Source organism: Echinops telfairi, unplaced genomic scaffold (genome assembly GCF_000313985.2).
Source record: "Echinops telfairi isolate 266 unplaced genomic scaffold, ASM31398v2 ScPeMD7_30;HRSCAF=105, whole genome shotgun sequence".
Lineage (NCBI taxonomy): Eukaryota > Metazoa > Chordata > Mammalia > Afrosoricida > Tenrecidae > Echinops > Echinops telfairi.
In genome coordinates, this window is record NW_022103927.1 from 4406728 (window position 1) to 4424796 (window position 18069).

At 57.2% G+C, this 18069-nt stretch overlaps 2 protein-coding genes across 3 annotated transcripts in view; one reads left to right on the forward strand and one right to left on the reverse strand.

Annotated features, from left to right (window-relative positions):
• The window catches only part of STX10 (syntaxin 10), a 3308-nt gene extending 1310 nt beyond the window's left edge, over positions 1-1998 (forward strand). Inside the window, exons 5-8 of one of the 2 annotated variants that reach the window (XM_004715495.2) lie at positions 1052-1159; positions 1246-1352; positions 1440-1534; positions 1607-1998. In XM_004715495.2, the coding sequence (XP_004715552.1) occupies positions 1052-1159; positions 1246-1352; positions 1440-1534; positions 1607-1683 (387 nt within the window). In that variant the 3' untranslated portion in view covers positions 1684-1998. The remainder of the gene's footprint in view (positions 1-1051; positions 1160-1245; positions 1353-1439; positions 1535-1606) is intronic. The other variant, XM_004715496.2, reaches the window with a different exon arrangement.
• Positions 1999-4224: 2226 nt separating this feature from the next.
• NACC1 (nucleus accumbens associated 1) overlaps positions 4225-18069 on the reverse strand; it is a 16141-nt gene continuing 2296 nt past the window's right edge. The window contains exons 3-7 of the mRNA XM_004715498.2: positions 8308-9270; positions 8049-8222; positions 7540-7645; positions 7339-7436; positions 4225-7082 (exon numbers count right to left, since the gene is read on the reverse strand). Of these exons, the coding sequence (XP_004715555.1) occupies positions 6805-7082; positions 7339-7436; positions 7540-7645; positions 8049-8222; positions 8308-9262 (1611 nt within the window). The 5' untranslated portion in view covers positions 9263-9270 and the 3' untranslated portion in view covers positions 4225-6804. The remainder of the gene's footprint in view (positions 7083-7338; positions 7437-7539; positions 7646-8048; positions 8223-8307; positions 9271-18069) is intronic.

The window sequence follows — 18069 nt, forward strand, 5'->3', positions numbered from 1 at the left end:
TGTCTGTCTGCCTGGCCTTTCTGCTTACACCCCACTTGCTCTGTTATCCGTTTCCGGGATGTTTCCTTTTTCTGTGTGTGCATCGGACCCATCTGAGTGCATGCACCTGGCGTTTGTTTGCTTCCATGCACCTGTGCAGCTGTCTGCCGAGGTGTATACCTCCCCCCCACCCCCGTGTGCAACTCTGCTCTCCCTGCTGTCTCCCTTTGGACATTTTCTCCCTCTTTCAAGGGTCTGTTCCTGGCATTGACTTTCCTCACCCCATCATAAGCCAATGGAGGGATGGGAGGGTGAAGAGCTCATGCCCACGGCTGCATGGCATTCAGTAGCACTGTCCTTCCAGATGGGCAGCCGTGGGAACCAAGTCAAAATTTTAAAATGCATCTTTCTGTACAATGATAGTGCTTGTCAGCCCCTGTGCTAAGTGCCTTGCCGACACCTGCCCTGCACCCAGGGAGCCCTAGCAGTGTGGGGGTTACACATTCGACTTGCTAACTGCAAGGTCAACGGTTCCAAACCACCAGCCACTCGGAAAGATGAACTCGGAAAAAGAGTTGCAGTCTTGGGCACTCACAGACGTAGTTCTACCCTGCCCTGTAGGGCCACTGTGAATTGGCATCGACTCAATGACAGTGAGTTTTGGTTTGCCCTACACTCAGCCTTGGGAAGCAGGGGCGAACGAGGGGCAGAGGAAAGGAGCTCCTTGACGGAGATCACGCTCCAAGGAAGTGACAGGAAGTGGACTGGAACCAAGGCTGGCAGCTGCCATTGACTCCACCCCCCTCCAGGGGGTTAATAGTAATATAAAATATGAATAAGAGTCAGCACTTCATGAGCACTTCCTGTGTGGGAGCACTCTTTGCACAGGCTTTCCTCGTTCGGGTTATGAAATCTTTTTCGCAAGGCTTATACGTCGTGAAACTGGGATTGGAGTCCAGGCCACCCTGGGCCCAGTGACTCTGGATGGTCACATTCTCTATCTAGCCCCTGTGCTTGTGGGCATGTCCCTCCCTCTCCCTTCCTCCCTCAACCTGTCTTCTGGGCCCCACAGATCCTGGCTGGGAAGCCAGCCGCCCTCACGTCACACAGCGACCTGCTGGATACCAGTGTGGTCTCGGCCTCTTCCCGCAGCATCGAGGAGCAACAGGCCACACAACAGGTAGGTAAGGGTGGCCTGGGGGGCTGGGCTGGGGGAGCCTGTGGCTGCTCAGGTGGACCCCACCTACAGCAGCTGCCACCCTGCAGCTGATCATGGACCAGCAGGACCAACAGCTTGAAATGGTGTCTGGGAGCATCCAGGTCCTGAAGCACATGTCTGGCCGAGTGGGGGAGGAGCTGGATGAACAGGGCATGTGAGGCCAGGAAACCCCAGCGGTGGGCAGGCCCGGGAGGTGGGCCCACTGGCCCTCTGGAGGTTGACACCTGCCTGGTCTTGGCAGCATGCTGGATGCCTTCGCTCAAGAGATGGACCACACCCAGTCCCGGATGGATGGGGTCCTCAGGAAGATGGCCAAAGTATCCCACATGACAAGTGGTGAGTCCCTGGGGGGCAGGGGGCCCTGAGTGGTCCTCGCCCACCTGTGACCTGTGGCCCTCTCTCCCCCAGACCGCCAACAGTGGTGTGCCATCGTGGTACTGTTGGGTGTGCTGCTCTTGGTCCTCATCTTGCTCTTTTCCCTCTGACCTTGGCCCTCCCCAGGGGACCAGGTCCCTTGAGTTGGGGGTGGGGGAGGACCACCAAGCACTATGGAGCTGAGCAGGGCCCTGCCCCCTGGGGAGGGGGCTGCACCTGGGGAGATGCCCCCAAGGCTCTCATCTGGAGTCAAATGGGACCCTGGGGTGGGGGTGCACCATCTGTCCTAAGTGTGCTTAGGCAGGGGTGGAGGTAGGGGCACTTGAGCTACCCAGCCCCTTTCCCCAATGCTTTCAGTGTCCCAAAGCCATTGTCCATGTGCCTTGTCCATGTGCCAACTTGGAAATAAAATCCTAACCTTTTTATATGGATTTATCACAGATGATGTGTTGACTCTAAACTGGACAAGATGGTCTTTCTAGAGTCCTGGCCCAAGTGTGAGTGAGTGAGTGAGTGCATGCCTGGGTGCCTTAGGAGACTGATCACTATTTAGTAAACACTAGTCTGGTTTAAGTGTTGGTTTTAATTGGGGGTCATTTGTGACTATTGAAAATTCCAAACTCCCAACTGTTCCCTGAGCTTCCAAAGTCTCCTGCTCAGGTTGTGTCTAAGGCGGGTGTGACACTTCTTCATATGACTGTTCTAGCCATGTTTTTGCAACTCATATCGAATGACTCGGTGGGACCATGCAAACAGGGTGTGAGACTAGTTGAGGGGATTAATGGGTATAAGAAAGGCCTCCCAGAAGCCAGAGGGGAGAGTTTCTGGGACCGTCAAGGAAGAACAGCCACCAGCTGAGCACATTTGAGATGGCTGCCTGAAGTCGGGGAGGCAGCATGAGCCATGTCACTGGGACTAGAGGCCACACTGCAGAAAACTGTCCTGAGACCAGAGACCATGAGACAGAGCAGCAGGTAGACTTCCGAGCCCATAGAGCAAGGCAGAGGCCAAGGGGCCATATGGTTGAGAAGCTGAGGACCAGTGAGACTTGGCTGTTGGTTGGAGAGGTGCTCATAAATCCGCGTAATCATGAGTATTATTTATGAGTTCTAGGCCATTGCAATGGTTTATCAAACCCAGAAGAGAAGTTGAGTGTCCTGGGAGCAAAGGTTGGTGTCAGAATAGGGTTAAAAAATACACACACACACACACAGTCAAGAAGGATAGAGACATTGATGTCTGCCTCGTGCCATTTGGCCTTAGGCTGGCACAGTGAATTCTCCTTGTCCCTATGGAAGCCAGAGGTCAGTAGTGGCCCCCATGTCTTTTACTCACCCCTAGACAGGCTTAGCTTAGTTGTCATCTCTAAGGGGCCGTTGACTAAAAATACATCCCCACAGCACACTTAGTGACTTTAACACCTTTCTAACGTGCTACTGTCGAGCCTTCTGGGAACAAAGTTGTGCTGGGTATAAAACAGTAACCTCTTGACAGCATAGTTGTTTCCACTGTTCATTATATATTACATATACATAAGGATGCGTCTCAAGTTCTCATTGACCTGTTTGTAGTGAGCTGTTACAAAGCTCTCATTTTAAAAAGATTTTAGACCAAAAAAAGACCATAGATACTATAGTTCTGAATCTTTTCATCCTTTCTATATTAAAAGATGCATTATACCTTCTGACGACACATGCTACATCTTTTACTTACTTCCTAAGAATTCCTGACTTGTGACCAGTTGCCCTTCTGCCATTGGTACTCCTACATCATTCTGGTGGCTACGATTGGCTTTTGGAACCCCACAGGGAGGTGGTCTTCTGGAAATACAGTGGGTTGTAATGGATTAAATTGCTGTTGTTAGGTACCATTGTCTGTCCAGACTTAGTGACCCAGTGAACCATAGAAGCAGACTCTGCCTGGTCCTGCACCCTCACCATTGTTTTTCGAACCCATGTTGCAGCCATTGTGTCAATCTGCCCATTTTGCCCAGGGTTTTCCCTCCCTCTTCTCACAGCCTTACCCAGCATGGTGTCCTTTCCCAGGGACTGATTTCTCCTGATGTGTCCAAAGTACATGAGTTGGATGAACTTTCACCATCATGGAGTGAACTGTCCTTCTCCCCAACCCCCCACCCCAAACACAGGTGTTAAACATCTTAATTCCTGTACCTCTATCATTCAGTCTCTTTTAAGACAAAGGAGCTGATTGAGTAGGCTGGGAGATGACCGATGTGAGGACACAAGAAGGTCACCAAGGTAAGGGGACTTTTCCTGGAGCTGAATGCTGACTTCTAATTTCCTTACCCAGTGAGAGAAGGCACTACTGTTCATTACAGACACCCCAATGTGGTATTTCAGTTCTAGCTACACTAAACAACTAAGAACCTGCTCAGGCCTTGAAATAACCCAATTCTTCTCTGCGGACTGCTGCAGTGTTCACCGTCCCCATGGAGCTGAATCATGGAACTGAGAGGAAGCCCCCCCACCCCACACACAATGAAGACCTTTAGACTGGATGGGATAACCATGTAACTACCATTTTTGTTTTTACGCGAGAGCTGAGACCCTGAAAGAGGTCAGGTCCGTGAGGCAGTCCCTGTTGCTGCATTCCCCCCCCCCCCCCCACCCCCAGTGAGCAGGTCGCAGAGCTGTTACAAAGGCGTTTAGTTTATTTTCATCAGCATCACTGACGTGCTCATGGTTCACATTTCCCAGTGCCACCTCTCCTTACAGTAGTTAATGTGCAATCTCACTCAGGGGCCAGGGAGGGAGGGGGCTTGGGGCAGGGTGTTGGCACTTCACGAGGACAGGACAAACCCCTGTCCCACGTGAAAGAAGCGAGAGGGTGGCAAGGCAGCGGAGGGAACCCCATCTTTTCTCCATGGTGGGTGACTCCGCCTGTCAGCCTCCCTGCTGCCCAGGTAGGGTGGGGGTGGGGGGTCATGCAGCTCAGAGCAGGGCCGGGAAGCAGGGGACCGGGATTGGGCGCAGGGGTGGCTCCTGGGTAAGGCACAACCCTGTCTTTGGCTCTCCTGGTGAGGAGTTTCCTCCCCTGCACCACTACCTGGTCCCCCTACCCCAGTAAGCCAGGGGATGGCCAGCCACCCCAGGCTGCGGCTCTCAAGGAGCTTCAGGGTGGCCCCATCGGAGAAGGCAGGAGGGGCTGGGCAAAGGTCTGCCCAGGACAAGGGGGTGGGGAGGTTAGAAGGCCCCTGTGCCAGAGAGCTGCCCCCGCCCCACCCCCCTGCTAAGGCAGGGAAGGAGCTGGGTGCCTGTGAACTCCTGCTTCCTTCTGTGGTTTGGCTAGAGCCCTGACCACTGCACCCCCTTGGCCTCGGCCAGCTGGGTACTGCTACTGCCAAGTGACCAGGATATTGTGCTTTGGGATCGATGCTGGGGGTGGGGGTGGGGGTGTTGGTCAGGGGCGGGGGACCTATAGGGGTGGAGAAGAGGTGTGATTAAGGTGCTTGTGCTTTAGCTGGGGGTGTCAAGTCTCCTCCACACATACTTAGGGGCCGGCTGGAGGCTAAGGTGCTGGGGCTGAACCACGCAGAGAATAGCAGCAGGGCCCCAGCCGGCCCTGACCCCCCTCCCTACCCCCGTGACTGACACCCCCTCACAGGCACCAAGCAGATGTTAGAAGTGACAGGCTGCAGGGTCCAGGACAGGATGGGGACCCCCCCCCACAATCCCTGGCCCTCTGCTAGAAAGGATGAAGGACCAGTGGGAGCAGTGGGCAGATGAGAGCTGGGGAGGGAAAGGAGAGGGAGTGTGGGCAGGGCTAGAAATAAAAGTGGAATTAGGAAGTGACCCGGATGTGGGGGGATGGGGAGTTACAAAAAAAGAAGAAGCCTCCATGCTCACATGGTAAATCAAATAGCTTCCCTCTTCACGAGAGAACCAGCTAGAAAGGAATGGTTAGAGGTGCGTGGATCTGTCTACATGGAGGGGGAGCCTGCCCTGGTCCCTAGGGATGGGGCTCAGCCAGGGCCAGGGACACCCTTGAACTGTAGCCCTGTGGGGGTCGGGGGAGCCAGTCAGACCCACAGGAGTCCAGGCAGCACTGGGCCGAGGCACCCCCAAGACTCGAGCGCGCACACACACGCGCGCACACACACACACACACACACACTCACACACCCACCTGCCTACTGATCCCATCCTGCCTGCCCTGGGCCCCAGGGACCAAAGGGGAGCATCACACAGTCCCATTGGTTTGAAAAATAAAAGGAATCTTATACTTCAGTATTTCATTAGCTAAGAAAAATGTTTAAAAAGTATGTACAGGGGAAGGGAGGGGCTAGGAGCCCGGCTGGAGGGTGGGAGGGTTGGAAGGAGGGCAGCAGGCCCCAGCCCTGCTCCCCTCAGTTCAACCCTGGTCCTACTGCCTCTTACAGAGCTTCATGTTTTCAAAAGCAAAACTTCTGAACACGCACGCACACACGCACACACTCACTCACACACACTCACACTCCATGAGCCCTGGAAACCTGGTGCCCTAACCTCCGAGACCACACCTGCCTCTAAGAGCCCCCTCACTTAGGACCTGCCTCCTTGGGGCTCTTGGGTGGGCTGGGGGCTGTGCAGAGGGCAGAGCATCTCATGGGAGAAGGGCCCTGGGCCCACCACCAGAGGCCAGTCATGGGATTTCAGAGCCTGTCTCCACAGTTGTCAAATGGACATGCCCTGTGGCCTCGCCTACCCCAGCCCCCAGTTGCAGGGACAGACGAGGGGACAGGAAGGCGCTTTTGGAAAAGTGGAAGCTCTGGGAAGAGGTGGCCGGGGGTCCTGAGAGCCCAGGGCCCTTTGAGTCCAAAGGGCCGCAGTGGGGCGGAGGCCGAGTGGCCTCCGTGGGTCCAGGGTCTGGGAGAGGGGCCCTTCCTGTACCACCTCCCTCGGGGCCAGTCCCCCCCTCCCCACAAATGCCTGGCCTGGTGAGTTGAGGGACCATTCCTAGGGGTTAGGAGAGGGGAGGAAGGGCTCCCCGACAGTGCACAAGGGTGTGGTAAAGGCAAGGTGAACCTCACACCACCTGCCACTCTCCCAGCCCTGCCCTGGCGGGGGACACTGGGCTGGGGGATGGGGGTGGGGCAGGGAGACGGAAGGGCTGGGAGCATGCAGCACCCCCGTGGGCCCTGGGGAGGGGCAGACAGTAGATCGTGACCAGGGCGGTGGGTGGGCGGTGTGGTGGGAGGGGAGTGTGCCGGCTCTGTGGGAGGGTCCGGTGGGTTACTGCAGGGCCTCGGCTGAGGGCCCGGTGGGCCCGGCGTCACCGGCGTCACCATCGTGGCTGGCCGTCTCGAAGCCATGCTCCACGCTCATCATGTCTGGCTCCATCTTGCACGGGTCACTGATGAAGCTTGTGTAGGCGTCGCCCTCAGTGTTGAGCAGCTTCAGCTTGGGCATCCAGCTCTTCCGCACCACGCGGCGGGCGTTGGTGCACATGTCTGCCGCGATGGCGTTCATCTCGCTCTCCTTGAAGTTGGGGGCAAAGTTCTGGCAGTAGTCTGTGGGGGCAGGGCAGGGGTGAGCGCTTAGTCAAGGCTTTGGGGCCCTCCACTGCTGGCAGCCCGGCGTCCTTTCCCGCAGCAGCTGGCCAGCCCTGGGTTTGCAAGGCTGCTTCCCGAGTTTGAGACTTTTCTCTCCCACAAAAACATCCAACAAGCCACAGCCCTCCAACCCTCTTCCCAAAGTCTCAACGCATTCTCATTGAGGCAGGGCCGAGCCCCGGGGTGGGGTATCCCCATCCCACACCACACTCACACTTGACAGCGTGGAGGACGCGGCTGTCCAGGGGTTTGCGGCTGGGGTTGTTGGTGGAGGAGCGGATCCCAGTGCCACAGCTATTGGCCAGTGTGTTCCTGGGGATGGAAGGTGGGGGGAAGGGATGTCAGTGCTCCGTGTGGGGACCAAGGGGCCACATGGAGCCCCCCACCCCCACCTCCTGGCCCTGAAGGGCCTCACCGGTCAAAGAAGGAGGCCAGAAGCCGCCGTAGCAGGACCTTGTGCCTTGTGCCTGCGCTGACATGGCAGTTCATGAGCTGTGCCCTTGTGATGTACACATTGGTACCTACAGAAAGAAACCAGAGAGTGGCTGGGGGCCTCCACCTGCCACCTCCTCACCCATGGACAGGGCAGCCTCATCCCGACATCCAGGGCACTCAGGAAAGGATCACTATGGCACCACTGGTGGGTGTGGCACCTACCAAGTTGGAGGAGGACGCATGCGCAGTGGTCAGCCCCAGGAAAAGTGGTTGCTAAGCCACAGAGTGGGCTCAGAGGGGAGCACCCCCCACGCTGGCTGACTATAAAGGCTGATTATTCTAACTCACAGGGCCCTGAGCCCCAGACTCTTTCACATGGTCACACGGGTCCAGCGCAACCCACTCCCCACCACCTCCCTGGCATCGACAAGCCTACCTAGGGCTGCCACTGCCCCAGGCCCAGAGCCTAACCGCCATGGTGGGGCCCACCTGTCACCAATTCCAGCTTCTCAGAGGGCTCGCCCTCGTCGTAGAGCTTGGGGTGGCAGCGGTTGCCAATCTGGTTGATGAGCTCGGCGGGGAGGGATGCCAGGTCTTGCCTCGCCCGGATGCGGTTCCGGGACTCAGGGGTCAACTGTTCAGGAAGGGCCTCCACCTTCTCGGCTGTGGGGAAGGGGTGAGGAGTGGTGGTGTGGGTATTGGGCAGAGGGGCTGCGGAGCAGGCTGGGTGGGGTTGGCTGGCACCTACCTGTAGGGCCGACGTTCATCATGCTGTACATGGTGTACATGTTGCATATCTGCCGGTACTGCTCGTCCATGCTCTCCTCGCCTCCGTCCTCCTCCTCATCCTCCTCGTTGTGGTACGAGCCGGGGCTGTCGCTGGTGTAGGCGCTCGAGGTGCCGGGGCTGGTCCGCTCCGATGTGCTGGGCCCGCTCACTACAGCCCCAGCCCCGGGGCCAGCCCCGGCCCCAGCCCCGGCTGGCTGTGCGGTTCCAGCCACCGCTGCCACTGCCACCCCGGCTGGCTGGGCTGCGGCCACCACGGGGGCCTGTGGCGGCCGGCTGGCAGCCAGGTCCAGTGTGGAGAACTTGGCCATCTTGCGGCTGCCATTGCTGCTGCCCCCTGCCTCCTTCTGGCTGCTGTCCCACAGCCTCTTGGCCACCGGCGTGCACTGCACAGAGTCTGACTCCTGCTGCTCCGTCTTCACCCGAGACAGGAGGGGCAGCGGCGTGCTGCAGGTCGGCCAGCTCGACGTCTGTGCCACGGGGCTCTGGGGCTCAGACAACGGGGCCTCCTCAGAGTGCAGGCCCTGCGAGTCGCAGCTGGGGGAGCTCACCTTGAGGAAGAACTCGGTGCCCTTCTCCATGATCTCCTGAATCTGCAGGAAGCCGGCCGTGTACATCAGCAGGAACTGGTCGCCCACGTTCATGCTCAGGCGGCCTGTGTAGCAGAAGCTGAGGATCTGCTGGAAGGACTGGGGCTGCACGGCTGCCGGCAGCTCCACCACGGCGCTCCGGCTGCTGTTGAACAGGTCCCGGAAGTAGGAGCTGCTGGCAGCCAGCACGGCACGGTGGGCCTTGAAGGCGTGGCCCTTGACCACGACCGACACGTCACAGTACAGGCCCTGCAGCCGCTGCTCGTTGAGGCACTCCAGGATGCTGTTGCCGAAGTTGGGGATCTCCATCTGCAGAATCTGAGCCATGGCGCTGGCTGTGGGGGGAGGTGGGTCAGCTTCAGCTCTGAGGTGGGCCAGCCTGCCTGCCGAGCACTGGACCTTGCCTGCAGCCCCTCCCTTACACCCTGGTCCGAGCTGCTCTGTGTGATGCACTGTTAACAAGCCTGAGCTCTCTGGGCACTAGGGGAATGAGCGCAAAAGACGAGCAGTTGGAACACACCCAAAAGCACCTCAGAAGCAAGCGCTGGTGATCTATTTCCAAACAAGCAACCACTAAGAACCCCGTGGAGCCCAGTGGGGTGACAAGAGTCGGAATCAACTCAATGGCCATTAGCTAGTGGTCCTTCGTGAACTCAGCCCACACAGACCAGGCATCCATAGCAGAAGGCAGGCCACGTGGGGACATGATCTGCTTGGACGTTCGGGGGCTGTTCTAAGAGGTCACTGGCCAGGAGGTCAGGGTCATGTGACTGTCCACCAAGGCGCACACCCACGGTCCTCAGTTACCATCTGCTGAAGGACCACCCAATCCCTGGTGCCACCAAGTGGGGTACATAGCCCCATCAGACCTGCTCCATAGGTCGCCACACAGCGGCCCAGCATGGCAACGTTGGGGTTGGCTTAACCATAGCACTGCCAAGGGCCTTGAATGACTACTCTCAAGACCCTGACACTCATCTAAAGAGGCTCAACACCTCCTGTTCTGAGGGAACTGTCACACCGATCTACAAGGAGAGACCATTCTTATTTCCCAGGGTGGCTAGAATGGAAAGGTCAAGAGTGACAGAGGAGGTGGGGAACTCGGAAGCCCGTCTCCGGCGGGTGGGGTGTAAAACCGTGCAGCAGTGGGGGGAACAGTTGGACAGTTCCTCTGAAAACTACAAAGAGAACTGCCAGGCGACCCAGCAACGCCACGGCAAAGTACAGACTTAAAATTGAAAACACACATCCACGTGGAAAACGCCGCCCATAAACGTCCAGGGCATTCTTCACAACCACCCCCAAGTGGAGACACAGCCGACTGTGTGCATGCTGGAGTAGTACTCAGCCATCAAAAGCAGGAAGCACCGAGACCTGTCACAGCACGCCTGGACTACAGCCATTCTGCTCAGCGACAGAAAACGGGTCCCCAAAGACAGTGGAATGCCTGGTGCCAATTAGAGGACATGTCCTGGAGAGCAGGGCTTCTTGTGGGGGAGGTGAGGATTTTCTCAAATGAATTGGTGATGGAAGCACAGAAGCACACTTGTAGTAAGTGGGGAACGTGTAGGTATGTGGTGTCTCTCAGGGAAGCTGCTTACGCACAGGAACCCTGGTTTGAACTCACCGGTCGGGGGAGAAAGGTGTGCAGTTTGCCTCTGTCAAGATGGCAGTCTTGGGGACTCCCCGTGTGGCAGTTCTAATCTGTCCCAAGGGTTGCTAGGGGTCAGAATCAGGTTGACTTCAATAGGTATCGTGTATACAGAGAGCTGCTAAACCAGGAGTCTCTGGGAGAGCTGGGGAGGCACATATTCTTTGGGCCTTCTGAATTTTGGACCTGGTGACTGTTAAGTTAAATTAATAAAAGTTCATAATATTTTAAAATAGTGTAGCACCTGTTTAAGTTCACACATTTACATAAATGAGCCAGCACCAAGCCCAGTTGATTACGGCTCAGAGCAACCCTACATAGGGTGTCCGAGGTGGTGAATCTTTATAGGAGCTGCCAGGCTCACCATTTCCAGACTGGCTGGTGGGCTTGAACCGGTAGCATTGTACTCAGTAGTCCAAAGCCTAATTTATTATATCACTACTGGAACTGGGTCTGGGTGCAGCAAATAGGAATTTGTGCTTAAAATTGCCAGATGCCCTATATCCTATCTTGACTGGAGTGGGGGTGGGGGAAGCTGGGTACCCCTGACCATCAGGACTTCATTGCAAGCCTGAGCCTATCATAAAGGACCCTGAAGGGAAATGACGACTTTGCAAGGGACTGTCACATAACCCTAACCCATCACCCTCTACACACAATCCTCCCAGGTGCACAGGGGGCCGTGAGCTCCTGAGCAAAAATAAAGAAAAACACGAAAAGACAAAACCTCACGGCCACTGAGTTGTTTCTGACTCACAGTAACCTTTAGGGCAGGTTCAATCTGCCCCTGTGGGTTTCTGAGACTGGAAACCTTTACGAGAGTGGAAAGCCTCATCGTTCTTCTGCAGAGAGGCTGGTGGTTTCAAACTGCTGACCTTGCAGCCCAGCCCCTAAGACTGAGAGGAGAGGAGGTAGAGGTGGCCCATGCACAAAGGCCCAGGGCAGTAACACTTCACTTCCAGGGTGCTGGCCCATTTCTCAGTTTTTCACTCATCATCCAGTCCCTTGAGCTGTCCATCCCACCCCAAGGCATGGTGCTGGGCAGGAGGGAGTCTAGACCCTAGCTTGGCTGGCTCACCTCTCAAGGGAAAGACAAAGGCTGAACAGGGGCACAGTGGAACCAGAGCCCTTCGGACCTGGGTCCCCAGGCCAGGGCCTCTCGGGGCCCACATACCCTTCTGTAAGATGGGGGCTCACTCACTCATAGTCAGTCCCTGCCTGCCCACCGGTGGGGGAGACAGGGGAGCATTTACTTACAGGTAGGGTGACCGGACTGAGGTAGGGTTGATCTTAAAGACAGACAGCAGCCTGACCTCGGGGTGGCTAACATGGCTCAGTGAGCCCAGTGGAGGCACTCACACAGACCAGAGGGGATGCTGGGACAGCCCTACTTTACAGATGGGAAAGCGAAGCCACCCATTCCTGTCCTCTCCTAGGCCCCAGCTGGCCTTTCTACTCCCTTGAGAATCCTGAGTCTTGGAGCTCAGCTCCCCAGGGCTTCCAGCCTTCAGGGTCTGAGGTCTGGCAAAGCCCTCATCCACATGGGCTCTGGCCCTCAGATGGCAGAGAAGGGGTCACGCTCAGCCCTCTCCCACCACCCGTCCCCTTACCTCTAACAGAATAGAAAGTGCTCAAGGGCAGAAAACTGTATCTGAATCATCTCTCCTCAGAGCCTCACATTTGGGGGTCCCAGCCCCAACGGGCAGAGAGTATACCCCAGGATCTCCTGGTCCTGGCTCCTGTCCTGGACAGGACTCAGGGCAAGATGCCTGAGGGCCCAGCATGCTGTTTCCATGACCTCCCAACTGTCACTCGGCAAATATTTACCAAGTGCTGCCTGCAGGAAGTGCCCTGGGGCACAGGGCAGCTGCGATAGCCTGGTCCTGCTTGCAGTGGGTCAATATGTTGCCGCCATAAGGGGCAGGAGTGCCAACACTCACAAGGGGGCATGTGACCTGGTCCAGGGTCACAGGGGGTGGACTGGTACCCAGATCTGGGGAATGGAGCTGAGGAGGCAGGGCCCTTCTAGAAAGCAAACAAGGCTGAAACCGGCACCTGGCCCCTTGGTCCATTTTTCCTGTCCGCGCTCATTTCTGGCCCATCTCACTCAGCATTAGGGTATCCTAACTCCACAGGGTGGTTAACAGGGGTTCTGACTCAATACACCTCAAGCCCAGCCGGCTTTGCTCACGTCAAGATCCCTGGACTTGCCCTCAACTCCTTCAAAGCCACCACATGCCCAGTACAGCCAGGATCTGGCCAGGTCTTCACTATGTTGTGCGGGTCCCACCTGCTTTCAGATCTCAGGTCTTGGAGGCGGAGGTGCCTGGGCCTAGATAGCCCCACCCTCCAAGTCCTTTCCTTAACTCTTCGCGTCCCTTTCCTGGGCATCCTCCCTCCTCAGCATTCATCACTATCAAGCCAACAGGGCTGCGAACTAAAAGGTCAGAAGTTCCAGCCCACCCAGAGGCATCCTCAAAGAAAGTCCTGGCATTAAAAAGCCTACGGAGGCCAGTTCTAGGCTGATGCACCCCAGCATCGTCATGGCAACTAGGAACAATTGGCTTTTCTTTTTTCTGGCTTGTGTTCACTGCTGTCCCCCCACCCCACCACCCCGGCCAGGCCCACAGTAGGTGCTCAACAACTGTTTCTGGAGTGAAGGCGAATCGTTTGGAAAATAAGGCCACAGTTTCAGGCTCAAACTCACTTATTTTTTCCTTGCATGTATTGCTGCACCAGAGGTGAGAAGTGAGAGAACAGTGGGGCACAGGCTGGGCCTTGGTGGGGGAAGTCGTCAGGGGTGGGGCCTGCATGAGGGTCCCACTTAGGGCTGAATGAGGCTGAACTTCGGATTACCGGCCTTTGGAGGCAACAGTGTGTGCATAAAGAGAGCAGCCAGAGTGATTCCCAGGAGTCCAGCCCTCTTTTGGGTACGAGATCCCAGCATTCTGCTGCCACCGAGACCGGGGTGAGAGGCTTGTGTCTGGCTGGGAGGCCTCTCTGGTTTCCCCAACTTTCCTGGGAAGCCTTGTGCCATCCATTCACATGGAAACCACAGAGGGGAAGACACCTCCTTACTCCACCAGCCCACCCACCGCCACAGAGCTTGGCCCCCTCCTGGCGCTTGAGGGAAAAGGGTCAGAGAGCAGCAGGGAGGAAGCTGGCAGGCCCCTAGGACGCTGGGCTGGGGAGCCTGGCCCAGCGCCATTCTGACCCTGTGGAGCAGCCAACTGTGAAGGCAGCTTAGGAAACTTTTTGTATCTGAAGAACCAAGTAATGTCCAAACTCCAGGCTCTGACTCTTGGTGGCCCGAGTGTTGGTTTAAGTCATGTACCCCAAATCTGCTTTCTCTCCCTAATAATGAGGCTGACCTTGTTTCACAGATGGGAAGGCAGGAGCTCTGAGCAGGACTGGCACCCAGGACCGGGCCAACACCTCATCCTGTCCTTTCTAAGAACACTGCCTGGGCGCCCCTAGATGCTCCCTCTGCCTCCACCGGAGCACTCCCTCTCCCCCAGCCCCCTAGTTCTTCTCTAGCTCTTCCTCCTCCCACTGCCAGCTCCAAGAACGAGCAGTTTCCACCTGCTGCCTCTGCTTCCCTGCCTCCCACGCGCTCTGCAGTCCCGGCCAGCTGGCCTTCACCGCCCCACAGCACTGTCCCCATGCTGCCCTCCCTCTGGTCAGGGGGTTGGGGGACAGGGAGCAGAAGCCATACAATGGGTGGGCAGGGGCAGCAAGTGTACAGGCCAAGGTGACAGACGGATGAGGATAACACACACCGCACACACTGGTGGGGCTGGAGGAAAGTCGGGCCTGTTGGGATAAGGCGTTTGACCCTGTTTTAGGAAGCTCAACACTTTGGTCAAGCTGTCCCCTCCTTCGTGCATGCAGGAACTCTTGCGCCCCAGCAGGGCACACCCAACTTAAAGATGGGGCTGTTGACAGCAGCCAGCTCCTGCTCACCTCCGTCAGGGCCAGCACCACTACCTCTGTAGGAGTCAGGTTCCCTTTTGGCTACTCCTGTCCGGCTCCTGGTGCCTCCAGGGGGGAGAACCCCCAGCTCCTCACATTCAGAGGTCCCACCCTGAAGGCTAAGCTCTCAGGTCACCTTCAAGATGCTGGGTGGGGGTGTGCAGCACCTCATTCATTTCATGTTAGAATTCAGGGGCTTCCCAACCTCAACACTCCGGACATCGGTCTGGGATGGTTCTTTGTGACGGGCTGCCCTGGGCACCCTTGGGTGTTGAGCAGCATCCTTGGCTGGGACCCTCGGTGTATCTTCCCTCCCCAGGGGAGAGCGGCTGCAATGTGGAGACCCCCACTACCAAATGAAGAAACTCAGGTGCACAGAGGCCATGTCCTCATCCATGGGGCTCGTGGCTACGCAGCTGGCTGGCAGCCGGCCTTGAACGGGCCTCCCTCCCCTACATTCCGTCTGCTCATCCTCTGACCCAGAAACCCCTGTCGCTCCTCGTTCCCCAGTCACAGAAGCCCAGGGCACGCCACCCATCACAGCCCCTCCCAAGCACCACCTCTGCTGGTCACCTGCACCAACGCCTACTGTCCCCCACCTACTGCAAGCACAGGGAGTGACAGGCCTGGCCTCCAGAGCTCCGAATGGTGGGCCTGGGGGCTCACGAGACGTGAGAGGAAAGCGTCCTCATCTGAGAGGAGAGCACAGGCCCAGGGGAAGGCAGCGCAGGCAGGGTCTTGAGATGGGCTGCCGCGCAGTGTCCTGGCACGTCAAATGGTACCAAAGACAGGTGTGACCTAAAGTCTTTGGGTGGCTGTGGGCTTAAATGTGCTAAAAGGAGTAAGCCTGCCGGGAGCAGCCTGGAACCCAGCAAGGGAGGTGGGGCGGGTGAGGGGCAGGGAGGATCCAAAAGAGGAAATGGAGACAGGCAGACCCTGCCCTGCAGCAGCATGCCTCACCAGAGCTCGGCAGGCCCTCTTGCTCCATCAAAGGCTCTGAAGCCGACCGTCATAAACTGGGGAAGTGCCCCAGTCAAACTCACACCTCCCCACTTTCCAATGCCAGGCCAACCCAGCCAATGGGTCAAACCACTGGTCTCCTTGCGGGGTGGGGCACTACTCAGAACCTGTGGGGACCCTGATGCCTGGATAGGGGGGATGGGGGACAGCTCTTCAAAAGCCCAGATGCAGGCCAAGGAGTTTGAGTTTTCCATGGGAGGTGATGGGGAGGCCGAGGAACCCCAAGCCAGGATAGATACTTATTTCCAGAAAATGGCACAAGGGTCTCCACAGGACATCTAAAGCGTTTGCACTGGTTCTGGGAGAAAGATCAGGCTATCTCCCCCCCCCCCCCAAAGAGTTACTCTTGACAACCCACCAAAAGCAATTCTACTGTCCTATAGCAGCACTGAGTCAGAATGGAGTAGTGAGTTTGCAGTCCCCTACCCCCACTGGTTCTACAAGGCTGGAACTCCTCTAGAACCTCAGCCCCTCCCAGCCCCATTCATCCCTGAGTGGTGTCTTTTATTATTCAGATGGTGGCTCAGAGCTCTTCCCTAATCAGACCACTCATCTAACACACACCCCCGCCCCCACTCCTGGTCACCACCTTCACACTGATCCACTTCCTTGCTTCACAAACGGGATTCTTGGGGAAACTGGCTACATGAAGCTGGTCACCTTCCCAGACTACAAGCACTTTGAAAGCAGCTCCCTAAACAGAGAACTCCCTAAGCAGAGAGTTAGTTGTGAGATAAAATGGTTCCAACTGTCTTGGGGGCAGTGGGGCCCACCAACTCCTCCACTCTCTTTGGGCTCTGCCTAACAGCCCTCTTCTCTGCCACCTGCCTGAGTACAGGGCCAGTTCCCTCCAGTCTTGTGGCCCTGTCTGTGGCTCCTGCTGATATTGTATTCCAGATGTGACTAGACACAGTCCCAGATGAAGCCCCCGTCTGGACCCAGTAGGAGTACCAGAAAGCCCTGGCCCAACTTTACCTGGGGATGCCGGTCACATTCCTCTCCCATCCCAATCGGCTGGGTCAGACAGGGGCAGTGAACAGGGGAGGGCAGGGCCAGATCAGGGGTGGGCTGGGAACCACAGTGCGATTGGGGGGAGTAAGGGTGACAACCTATCATTAAGCCCAGAAAATCTAGCAGTTTGTGGCTTCTGCCTCAGGGTGCCCAGGATCCCAAATCCACTTTGAGGGCACCCCTGCAAACAGCCTTGCAATTAGCCCAGAGAGAAGGGACTGAAAGTTGGGCAGGGACAAGACCTCCTGGGCAGACAAGTAAACTAGCTCTGGACTCAGCTTCACTCCTGTAACGGCCTCCCATGGCCTACTGGAGTCCAGACCTCTTGGTCCCCAGAGAGCAGGAAGGTTAGGGAGGAGGTGTGGTCAGGTCTGAGAAAGGTACCTCTAGTGACCCAGACCCCAGGACAACACAAGGGCATTGCCCTCATCTCTCTGGATGGGTGGGAAGAAAGTTCAGGAAAGAGGGGCGCTGGGAGCTGGGTGAGGGGGGCTATATATGGGTTTAGGACTGAGGGCCACCCCAGCACTGCCCACTGTCTAGTTGTGGGGCTCGAGGCAGCCATGCCACACCAGCACCCGCACCTCTACTTCGTCCACCCTGGAGATGAGTGACCGGTGAGCTCGCCCACCAGACTTGCAAGCGAAGCATCTCCCAGAGAGCATGTTGGAAATGGGTAGCCCTAAGACTACTTGGAGTAGTGGTGTAGGTGCCTCCTCTGCGACCCATTCTTTCAGACCCACCTTCCTTCCTTCCTTCCATCCATCCATCCACCAGAAGTCTCCCAGGTACAACTACCAGAAGTGTATTTGCCCAGCTCCCTTGGTCCTCTGCCTCAAGGCCAGAGCATCCTGGGAGCTGGGTCCAGGGAGGCCAGGGTGTAAGATGGTGACCACGAAGGGAGTTCTGGACTCCCCATCCTCTAGACTTTGAGCCACAAGGATCTGGTCACTGAAAGCAGGGACAGAAGCCAGGTCCCTAAGATCCTTGCAGACATGAGGTGGGGTGGGCCACGCCATCAGTGTGGTAAACAAGATGCCTGCGCTAGGTGTTCAGCCTCTGCCCAAGCTACCCACATAACACCAAGCCGATGGCTGGGACCTGGGAACAGTCAGCAGAGGCCTGCCCAAGGGATCCAAAGGCTCGGGGAGGAGGGTGCGGGAAGGACGAGCCCGCCTTTCCCCAGGCCTCGCTTTGAGCAGACACCGGACACTGGCCACACCTTGCACCTGCCCCTCCACCCCCGTCCCTCGGGCCCAGAGTCCCTGCCTCCCTACACTCCCCCGGCTTCCAGACCAGTCCTTCACCCTACCTGACCCACCCCACCATCGGTCTCGACCCCACCTGCTCCCGACCTCAGGTGACCCCAGACAACAGCTCTAGGCTCTCCTAGCCGCCCACACCTACTCAGCCCCACTTCCGGGGCTTCTCCCAGCCGCCCCCGGCGGTAACGTGACCCACCCGCCGGGCCCAGCGCCCC